The sequence below is a fragment of the Eurytemora carolleeae genome, unplaced genomic scaffold, assembly GCF_000591075.1.
Source record: "Eurytemora carolleeae unplaced genomic scaffold, Eaff_2.0 scaffold155, whole genome shotgun sequence".
NCBI lineage: Eukaryota > Metazoa > Arthropoda > Copepoda > Calanoida > Temoridae > Eurytemora > Eurytemora carolleeae.
Window position 1 is genome coordinate 317,312 of NW_019396666.1, and position 11,659 is coordinate 328,970.

The following is an 11,659-nucleotide window of genomic DNA, read 5'->3' on the forward strand; positions in this document are numbered from 1 at the left end:
TGGGGGGGGTAAAATATTTGAATTCGGCGCGCGAAAATTTTTTTGACTCAAAAGAGTCAAAATTAATGACCTAAAGACTAAAAAAATTAGATTTTTAACTTTTCACACATTATAGTTTATTAAGACAGATATTTTTCCTGTTTTGCAATAGGGTTTTTTTCCCCTTAAGCATGCTATTGAGAAACTATTCTGAAAATAGGAACAAAAGATTCCAAATTCAGGGGGGGCGAATGTCCCCCTGCCCCCCCCTGTTTCCGCCCCTGGGGGGAGTAAATAACCCCCCTTATTTACGCCACTGCTCCCACTTCTTTTTTAACTCCTCAATGCATGCAACCAAATAAAAACGAGAAAAAATTATTTCGTATAATTATTATTATTATTGTTATTGTTCTTATTGCATTTGAGAATGCAGATTGTTTTCCTGTTTGGGGGGAATGGGGGGACAGAATATTGCTGGAGGTGATTCTTTGTATGAGGGGGGGGATAAGGGGAGGGAAATAGAGAATAACCATTACAGGCAAGGGATTCTCTGTATTAGTGAGACTGGTGGGGGAGGGAATTAACCTTTATTGAAGTAAACTTGAAACCTGTCATAAATTAATTGATTATCTATTGATAACTAGGTATAAAAGGCCTTTAAGCTCTATAACTGCCTACACATATACCCATAATATATATTTACTCCAGTTGTTATTATTGCATCAATATTACATAAACTCATAGTTCCAGAGAATATCTGCTTTACTGCACAGCTGAGTTTAAGATTTTGATAAAATACAAATTTTTCTAAAGATTGCGCACACCTCTCCTCATCCCATTATTCTGTCATACTCCCCCCCTTTTTAAAAGATATTTTCGAAGATATCTTTATCACTTTTTATTTAATTCATTTTAATGAATATTATCATATTTTTTCTTCAACGCTGAAGCCAAATCTATAACATTCAGGGCATTAAAAAATATTTTATGAAATTTAGGGGTGGTGGTTGCGATTTTTAGGAAACCCCTAAGCGAGTGCACAATGGATTTTCTTTAAATTGTGGTCACATTATTCACGCACATATATATATATATTTATATATATTCATTGTAGAACTTAAGCTTATCTTATGGGATTCTGCATAGTTACTCCAACCGTTTACCAGCACTTGGACGATTTTACCAAGAAATAAAAATTTTGCTATTAAAGTCCGATCATAACACACGAACATTATGACTGATTTGCTTCAAATTTTAATTGGGGTTCTCTGGATGTTTTTAACTTGGTTTTGAGAATCTAAGTTGAGTGGGTTCACTTTTTTAGAGAAAAAAAGCTAAAATAGTAAATACGACAAAGCGCGGGTAGACGGTGGGAGTAAATATGAGTACCCTGGGCAACGCTGGGTTCTGAAACTAGTAACAATATAATTGGTTTTAGTATGGATATATATTTAAATAAAAGAATTATATTTAGTCGCATTGGGGTAGATCAGGGCTGGGAATATTTTTTTCATCAAGCTGGTCGTTTTTAACTAAGAACTGAATTTCAGTTCCGTTAACGAGGTTTGCTAAAACGGAAGTATCTTATATCTATAACAGTAAAATACTCGTTTTCTTTAAAATGGATTGACGTTTGATCATAAAACTCAAACATACATTCTGCACTAGAGCAGAAAGTGTTTGGTTTGTAACTATAGTGATATCCGTGCAACTCTGAACTGTAGAGTTTATCCAGTTGTCCATAAAAAAAAACAGTTTTCAACACAAACCTTAAAAATCCTTTCACTGCACTGGGTTTCCATTTCAGACTAAAACAAAACCTATATGTGATGATTTTTCAACCCCTTCTTCATAAGCATAAAAAATCCAACATTTATTGAAGCAAATCTGTTATGTTTTATCTATATTTAAATCTAAATAATTTACATTTATATTGCAGAGACAGTTGTATGCAGAGTGTGTTCAAAAATATAAAAAGTCAACGTTGACTTAATAAAACTTCTATTTTGTTTTATTTCAATAAAAATAGGAGATTTTACTTTAAAAATGTTGGTTAGTGCGCAATTTCTTATTTTAATGTACGTAAATAATGTGTATAGTGTTTACTGTGCAAAATGCTTCATTTTTAAACAATAAGATTTGAAATGATCACTCTTATATAACCATACAAGGCTTGTAGAGCGCTTCGCCTCCCTTTTCTAGTACCAATCTTAGCTTTTAACTGTTGAATTTAAGATGCCATTTTTTCATCGTTCTGTAAAAACAAAGTTTTCGGGGATTTTTCTGTTTGAGTTCAAAGATTTAAAAATCGTTTAAGTCAACATTTGTAAAGCAAAATTTTGGACCATACTCAGTCATACATCTTTCCTGAGCTGAAAACTTTAGAATGGGATATCCTTAATCCTGATCGGTAAATTAATCTGGAGATCAATATAAAGAGGAGAACCAGCATTATTTAATCTGGAGATTAAGAAAAAGAGTGGATCAAGTTATCCACCATTCAAAAGTTCCCAGCTCTGGATTCTTATGAGTTTCCTCATCGACCTCATCAGATCAGCAATTTTGCAGCAATCAGATCAGTTCAGCAATTTTGACGTTTATTGGATACAAACAAATACAGAAACCATAGACTATAGAGAGATGAAAAAAGGAAAAATGTATATTTGATGTGGAATTGTCGCCAGCTTTAGCTAGCGCCTCTAGAATACGTTTTACATTCAAAAATCAGTTGTTGTGTATGTACATTTGTTGTGCATGTACAGTTGTTTTGCATGAAGCAACCATAACGCGCAATTCCGCGCAAAAGAATCCCGATTAGAAACCCTAATGTAAAGTAAGGATTACGACTTTAAAGTAATGCAAATTTTAACATAAAACAAATGAAAAATTCCTTAATTGCTATTTGACTAATCTTTTGTAGTTCATCGTTATCTGTATAATCTGTTTTATATCATTGTTGTCAAATATACAATCTGTTGTATATCATTGCTTTTGTATAATCTGTTATTTATCATTGCTTCTGTATAATCTGTTTTATATCATTGTTATCTATAAAATCTGTTTATATAATTGTTATCTGTAAAATCTGTTATATTTCATTGTTATCTGAATAATCTGTTGTATATCATTGCTTCTGTTTAATCTGTTGTATATCATTGCTTCTGTATAATCTGTTGTATATCATTGCTTCTGTATAATCTGTTGCATATCATTGCTTCTGTATAATCTGTTGTATATCATTGCTTCTGTATAATCTGTTGTATATCATTGATTCTGTATAATCTGTTGTATATCATTGCGTCTGTATAATCTGTTGTATATCATTGATTCTGTATAATCTGTTGTATATCATTGCTTCTGTATAATCTGTTGTATATCATTGATTCTGTATAATCTGTTGTATATCATTGCTTCTGTATAATCTGTTGTATATCATTGCTTCTGTATAATCTGTTTTGTATAATTTTTATTCTGTATAATCTGTTGTATATCATTGCTTCTGTATAATCTGTTTTGTATAATTTTTATCTGTATAATCTATTGTAAATCATTGCTATCTGTATAATCTGTTGTATTTATATAATTGTTATCTGTATAATCTGATTTAGATCATTGTTATCTGTATAATCTATTACATATCATTGTTAACAGTAAAATCTATTGATTTTCATCGCTATCTGTTAGTTTAATATGTTTTATATAATTGTTAGCTGTATAATCTGTTTTATATGATACTACAAATATATATATATATACAATATTTTCAAGGGAGACCCCAAATTTTAATCGGAGCCCTCGTGGTTTTATTGGAGACCCCCCCAGATGTTTATTGGAGACCCACAGTTTTTCATTGGAGACCTCCAGAATTTCATTTGGGTGTATACAGTGAAAAGATGTGGATCTCCAACGAAAATATAGTATCTCAAGGTAGTAACCGCTCACCTTGGGAAATTGAGTGGTTTCTATAAGGCAGAAACTGCCCATTTTCCGAAAAGGTCGGTTTCAAAGGCGAGAAAGTGTTTAAGAACCCCAACTGTTCTTTAAGGGTGATACCGACCATTTCCCAAAATGGTTGGGTTCTATAAGGTAGAACTGCCCATAACCCCGCAATGGTCGTCTTGCGCGTCAAGATGTTAAATTCTAAGTGAATTTTTATCAAAACATGATGATATCTATACGATATTTTTTATCAAAACATGATGATATCTATACGATATTTTTTATCAAAACATGATGATATCTATACGATATTTTTTATCAAAACATGATGATATCTATACGATATTTTTTTGTTTAAATATTTTAACAAGTGTTTGATCTATAGCCAAAAAGTGAACTATTTTTTAATGTTTTCCTACTTTCCAGTTCAAAATTTTCAAGAACTTTGTTAATTTGGAAGTTTATAAAAACGTTTTTTTTATGAAAATCTTTTGATCATTTTGCCTTTTTACAAGAATATTTTTCCCGCTTGCAATTTTCAAAATAGAAAAGAAACAAAAACCGATTTCAGCTTTTATATTCAGAGTGAACTTGTGAAGATCGAACCCTTTTATATTACAATGCAATTTTCATAATAACTTCCAGATGTTAAAAATTTAAAGTGTGTGTGGTTATCTTACCCTGGCCGATTCCTTATTGGAAATATGACGTAGGTTGCTTCACGTTATCTATTCATCTATACATTCATATATCTATCTATACATCTATTCATTCACCTATCTATATGTACATCAATACATTCATATAACTATAGTTACTCATCTATACATTCATATATCTATAGTTACTCATCTATACATTCACCCAATTCACCTATTCATTCATATTTCTAGCTATTCATTCATACATCTCTTATTCAGCTATCCAACCATTCAATCATATTTCTAGCTTTTCATCCTTTTATTCATCTGTCAGAGTGTCTTTAAATATTTTTTTTATTAATTAAATTATATCTTTCATTATTTTGATTTACTGCAGATAAGTGACAATTACGCATTTCAGTTGCAGAAACAATATAAAAATATTAAAAAGTTTTCAAACGAAAATAACGATATCTCCGACATGAATGATCAGATAACGGTTTCAAGAGTTTTGTATTGGGCACTGGGCATGTCCCTCTACAAATGGATGGTCACTTGAATTTAAACGACAGTTCCTTTAATATATCATAAATTTATATTATGTCAGCTTCTGCTTGATTCTAATCTTCTGTTTACATAATTTAGGAAATATTCAGTAAATACTTGAATCCTGTACTTGTCAACGTATATTACCCCTCCCCCCCTCCTAGTGTTGCAATTTGTTACTGATATCTGATTTCATAAAGCGTACTTATAAGTGACCCTATGGAAGATGGCAATTCACAATACTACCCTTGATATCTTTATCTTGATCTATAATGTTAAAGATATTGTCGCTTTTCTAGGGTAAAAAATGTTTAATTCTGATAATTCCTGTACATTTTCTGCGTCAGAAATGCGCAATCTGCATTTATGTAGAGAATCCACATGCACATTGATATCTATTTCATAGTTTACAAGCCAAAGCTTTAAAGGGCACGGTTGTGAAAAGAGCATTGTCATCTTTAAATGTAAGGTCACTAGACGTTACGCTTACAGTCCCTTTAAATGTACCTTCATGTACATTTCATGTCTTTAAAAGTAAGACCGAGACTATAATCATTCCAAATTGTGTTTTTAAATGTGATAACGTTTTTAAATTACTTTATAAATGCCTTATTTTATATTGAGACAACTCTAAAAGTTTAGTTAGAGAGTGCTTTTCTTAATTTTACATGCATTTATTTCAAAGAGAAAATACGTTTGAACAATTTGTACAGGGCTACCATCCAAAACCTCGTTTTTAGAACCACTTACCACCGCCCTCTATACCCCTGATGGATGATTGGAACTAATAATATATTATGAATGCTTCAACAACAATGATATACTTCGTATTTCGACCTTCATAGTACGTCCAGTTCTACTTCAATATATAGCCAGGGAGCTTCCAAAAACATGAAATATTCATATTTCGTCTAGTTCTACTCCAATATATAGCCAGGGAGCTTCCATAAACATGAAATATTCATATTTCGTCCAGTTCTACTTCAATATATAGCCAGGGAGCTTCCATAAGCATGAAATATTCATATTTCGTCTAGTTCTACTTCAATATATAGCCAGGGAGCTTCCATAAATATGAAATATTCATATTTTATCCAGTTCTACTACAATATATAGCCAGGGAGCTTCCATGAACATGAAATATTCATATTTCATCTAGTTCTACTTCAATATATAGCCAGGGTGCTTCCACAAACATGAAATATTCATATTTCATCCAGTTCTACTACAATATATAGCCAGGGAGCTTCCATGAACATGAAATATTCATATTTCGTTTAGTTCTACTTCAATATTTAGCCAGGGAGCTTCCATAAACATGAAATATTCATATTTCGTTTAGTTCTACTTCACTACATAGCCAGGGAGCTTCCATAAACATAAAATATTCATATTTCGTCTAGTTCTACTTCAATATATAGCCAGGTAGCTTCCAAAAACATGAAATATTCATATTTCGTTTAGTTCTACTTCAATATTTAGCCAGGGAGCTTCCATAAACATGAAATATTCATGTTTCGTTCAGTTCTACTTCGATATTTAGCCAGGGAGCTTCCAAAAACATTAAATATTCATATTTTATCTAATTCTACTCCAATATACAGCCAGGGAGCTTCCATAAACATGAAATATTTATATTTTATATAGTATATAAAGCCAGGGAGATTTCATAAACATGAAATATTAATATTTTGTCTAGTTCTAACTTCAATATATAGCCAGAGAAGAGCTTCTATAAATATGAAATATTTATATTTCGTCTAATTCTACTTCAATATAAAGTCATGGTGCTTCCATAAACATTAACTCTTTATATTTCGTCTAGTTATACTTCAATATATAGCCAGGGAGCTTCCATAAACATGAACTTTTCAAATTTCGTCTGTTTCTGCTTCAATATATATTGAGGGAGCTTCCATAAACATGAACTATTCATATTTTGTCTGTTTCTACTTCAATATTTAGCCAGAGAGCTTCTCAAGCATGTTTATATGAAAATAAAATATTCTTAAACAAATTCAGGAAACTTCAAATAGATAAATCTTTAAACAAATATATCGACAGAAATATATAGAGATAGATAGGTATAGATAAATAGATAAAAGTTGAATAGATAGATAGAAAACGATGGAGATAGATAGTTAGATAGATATATAGATTGATAGATTGGTAGATAGATAGATAGATAGATAGATAGATAGATAGATAGATAGATAGATAGATAGATAGATAGATAGATAGATAGATAATATAGATAGATACATAGATAGATATATTATATAGATAGATAGATAGATAGATAGATAGATATATAGATAGATAGATAGATCACATTTCCTCATCTAAACTCTAAGGACAAAATAATAGCAGGGGGTGGAAAACAGCCCCTCCCCCATCTATATTAGACAAAAATAGCCCAATCGGTATAGGGTTTATTTAGGTCTCAGTAACTACAGATTTTTTAGTAAATGTAGCGTTTGTAGTGTTTGTACTCCATAATAAGGCATTTGATATTTTGATATTTCTGCGTTTTGTTCATCGACTCTTCAAAGGTCCATTTAAAAAAAGTGTAAGCATTATTTTCAGTAATAAAATTTCCCGATCTAATAATAAACGAATCTAATTTTCGCGGATTTGGGATAATTTGTTGGTCGGTTTATTTGCCTTCACTTTGTTATATTTCCTAAAAATGATACTGATTAAAGGGAGTGACCGGCTATGTAAGGTAGTTGAACTGAGTATGCAGTGTTGTCGACAAAATCTTTCGGATTCATTTGAGACATATTTCACTTTTTAAAGACCTCTAAATCCTGAGTTTGAGCGCAAAGCCGACGTTCAAAACTCGTACTTTGGGGGTTGATACGCTTTCAGAATGATTTTTTTAAAATTATTAATTAACAACATAAAATGTAAAAAAGTTTTACAATAAAAATACAGACGTCATGTATAGAAACATGTTGAGAAAAAAAATAGGAGCAATTACGTTTTAATTTACCGTCATTTCTTAAAAGTTTGTTTTTATGAATCCTGAATTTGAAAATACATGTATATGAAGACGACAATATTCTCAATCAATTAATCATGTTTAAAATAATTTTTTCAAATGAAAGAAATTCCTTTTAATTCAAAGTATAATTTTTATATAATTACCTAACACAGAAATCATTTCTGCATACATATATTTATTTAATATTTATAGGTTCGCGGAATCTGAAACGTTTTTATGTAGAATCTTAGACGGTTTATTTGCCTTCACTTTGTTATGTTTCCTAAAAATGATTCTGATTAAGCCAAATGTTTGAAACACACAATGTCAAAGAATTGCATATAAAAATGTGCACAGCAAAATTGCAATCTATTTTTATCGAAAATTGCACTTATTGCACCTCAGCAGTTGCATACTATTTGAGACCTATATAGAGCTATCTAGATTTTAGATTCCCAGGGGGGCGTAGTTTAAAAAGTCCAGATAAGCATTGTGTAGAACAAGATAGAGAACAAGAATTATCTTTCAAAAGATTATTCTTGCATGTTTTTTTTGCTGTAAACAGAGTTTTTAGTATTTCAAATACCTACGCAGAATGATATTAATAGTTAAAAAACGTTTGTGCAAAAAAACTGAAAATTCTCTTCGCAATAATCTATAGCCTTTTAGTGGACTAACCGCAGCTGATAAATTTCTTCCTTTTTTAAATTTAATTTGGAAACTTTTTTTTAAATCTTGAAACTGACATACATAGCGTTGTGACATTTTATAGAAGGACATTTCATAGATAAAAAAATCATAGATAGGACATTTCATAGTATGACATTTCATAGATAGGACATTTCATAGACAGGATATTTCATAGATAAAGACATTTCATAGATAGGACATTTAATAGTAAGACCATTCATAGATAGGAAGTTTCATAGCTAACAAAATCATAGATAAGACATTTCATAAATAGTACTTTTCATAGTTAAGAAATTTCATAGACAGAAAAGAATATTTAAAGACAGAGGAGATTTTTCATAGACAGAAAATATTTTTCATAGACATAGGAGATTTTTTTGACAAATGATGTTTCTTTCTTTTTTTACAAATTATATTTAAAATTTTTTAAATATTTCATTTTTTCTTCAAAATCAATTTTTTAAAATTCTATTTTTTTATTTAACAGGCAACGTGGGTAAACGGCGGAAGTAACTATGAGGAACTTAAAACTTAAAGCTTTTAAATAGACAGTAGATGAAATAAGTTCTTAAAAAATTTCGTAGATAAAATCTTCTCTGTCTATGAAATGTCTTATCTATAAAATGTCCTATCCATGAAATTTTCTATCTATAAAATGTTCTATCTATGAAATGTCTTTCTATGAAATGTCACAACGCCAAAATACATATAACAATTACAATGCTACAGGTCAAACATGTGGAACTATTTATTATTTACATATATATGTACGATAGCAATTTTGTGGAGATTACTTAGCTTACACTGTTTTGGGCATTATGTCATCTAAATTTATAAAAAAACAAATGTTTACAAGCTAGATGTTGAATATTACAAGGATTTGAAAGTTTACAATAATTTGAATATTACTAGTTACCAAGGTGCCAAATAAAAGCGTAAATTAATTTTCAGTTTTTAAGTTTGGGATGTACATGCATTTAACAGCTGCAGGGGATCATGAATATTATATAGGAAACATTATGTACAGTCTTCTCTGAAGGCTGATGTGTGTAACCCTATAAACTATGCAAGAAATGAATGCTTTAAATGTTATGATGTCAAAACAAGATCGACTACCAATCTTGACATAAGAAAAAGGTCAACGACTTTGCGACCTCATATCTCCTGTAGTTTTGATTTTATGCTCAATGAGAGTGGTGAGAGCAGTAAATGTATTTGGTTACATACTAGCAATTCAAAGCGTATTTTTTCTCTCAGGAGCTTTTTATTTAGATTGTTGTAATTAAAAGCATGTAAAATTGTAATAAACATGAAATTTAAACTTTAATTTGACGTAGAAATTATGTGTTCCGATTTGTTTCATCAGACAGGAACCTCAAACCAAAAATAAGAGTTATGCATGTTCAGACGCGTAATCAGGGGGTGGGGATGGGCATCTGCAGTAAAATCTATGGTTACCAGGGTGTTTTGTTTTTAGGCACCAACAGTTGCTGAGCCCCCCCCCCCCCGGGCAAATTCCTTGTGCAGTCTATATCAGAATAAATACAGGCAATTGTTAAATATGTCATTCAAAACATTGCAAGCAAAGTTTAGTGAGACTTTGATACATTTACTGAAAATAAATAGTCAAACGAAAGAGCATCAGATAAAAAATTCTTACAAATATACTTTCTACAAATGCATTTGTATGTTAACAATTTCAAAATTAACAGCTTTTGCCTTTTGTTAACAGATTTTGTCTTAAATTTTTAAAACTTGACGTTAGTTTTTTCCTTTACAGAAAAATTATAATAATGCAAAAGCGTACAGATAAACATTTTTTCCTCTTCAGAAAAATTATGATAATGCAATTGCAAAAGCATACAGATGAACGTTTCTTTTCTCTTCTGAAAAATTATGATAATGTATGTATTTGCAACAGATTTATTTTTTGTTCCGAAAATCTTAATTTTACAGGGTCTAGCATTCAGGTTCACTCTGTAGATACTTAGAGCAGAGGACACCCTTTAAATCATTCAATGCATTATGATGATCATCTGCGTTGTAGACACCATTAAATGTTATCCAAGGCACAGATGTCAGAGCAGGTACAAGGCTATGCGTTTCTACTCCCAGTACCCTCAGCAGTGCTGGTCCTTCTGTTCCTCTAATACAGTCCATGAGAGCGTCAACTGAAGTAGGACTTGCCAACTCTTCAATACACTGACCACCCGCTACTGGTGGATAAGCAGCTTTCATCATACAATAAACCACAGGGTTAATATCAGTTTGAGCAGGGAGAAGGTTGAGCAGACAAGCTTGAGCCATGTTTCCATAACACTCATCTTCGCCATGCTGGCAAGTGAACTCTATAGCATCATCTGTTTCAGTCCAGTTGGCCTTACCAAACGGTTTATGAAGAACATTGAGCTTGGCACCGAAGAGTGTCCAAGCAGGGTAAAGTTGGTGAACAACAGTTGCAATACTAGCAGGACACAGGCTCTCATAGTATATTGTTAAGTTGACATCTGCAGTGGCAGTTGTTATACCCATAAACAGGGTTATGGCCAGCGCATAGGATTGCATTCTTTACAGCTATAGGATTGTTTTTAACTGAAAAATAATCAATTGTTATCTCTAATAACTATTCAGAAAATTTAGATAAGAATTTGTTGCATTTAGTCATACATTAGTTGGACATGAGTTATGCCCCCCCCCCCCATTTTCTCATATAACACAAAAGCTAGAATATTACGCAATGGTGTATTTTTCGACCTACACAAATCCACTGTACTCCACTTCTGACCTACGCCAAATCCACTATACTACACATCCGACCTACTGGCAGGTGATTTTACAGCTGCTATATGGACTTGTGGCCGCAGCGCCCGGCCCCCTA

The 11,659-nt window shown here is 31.5% G+C and overlaps 1 protein-coding gene across 1 annotated transcript; it reads right to left on the minus strand.

Annotated features, from left to right (window-relative positions):
- Positions 1–10,688: 10,688 nt before the first annotated feature.
- On the minus strand, positions 10,689–11,373 carry LOC111707104 (gamma-interferon-inducible lysosomal thiol reductase). The gene has a single exon (XM_023480103.1). The coding sequence runs from the start codon at positions 11,344–11,346 to the stop codon at positions 10,741–10,743; it is 606 nt and encodes a 201-aa protein (XP_023335871.1). The 5' UTR covers positions 11,347–11,373; the 3' UTR covers positions 10,689–10,740.
- Positions 11,374–11,659: the final 286 nt, after the last annotated feature.

Coding starts and splice junctions, on each gene's coding strand:
- LOC111707104 (XM_023480103.1), bottom strand. CDS start 11,346: ATGCAATCCTATGCGCTGGCCATAACCCTGTTTATGGGTATAACAACT.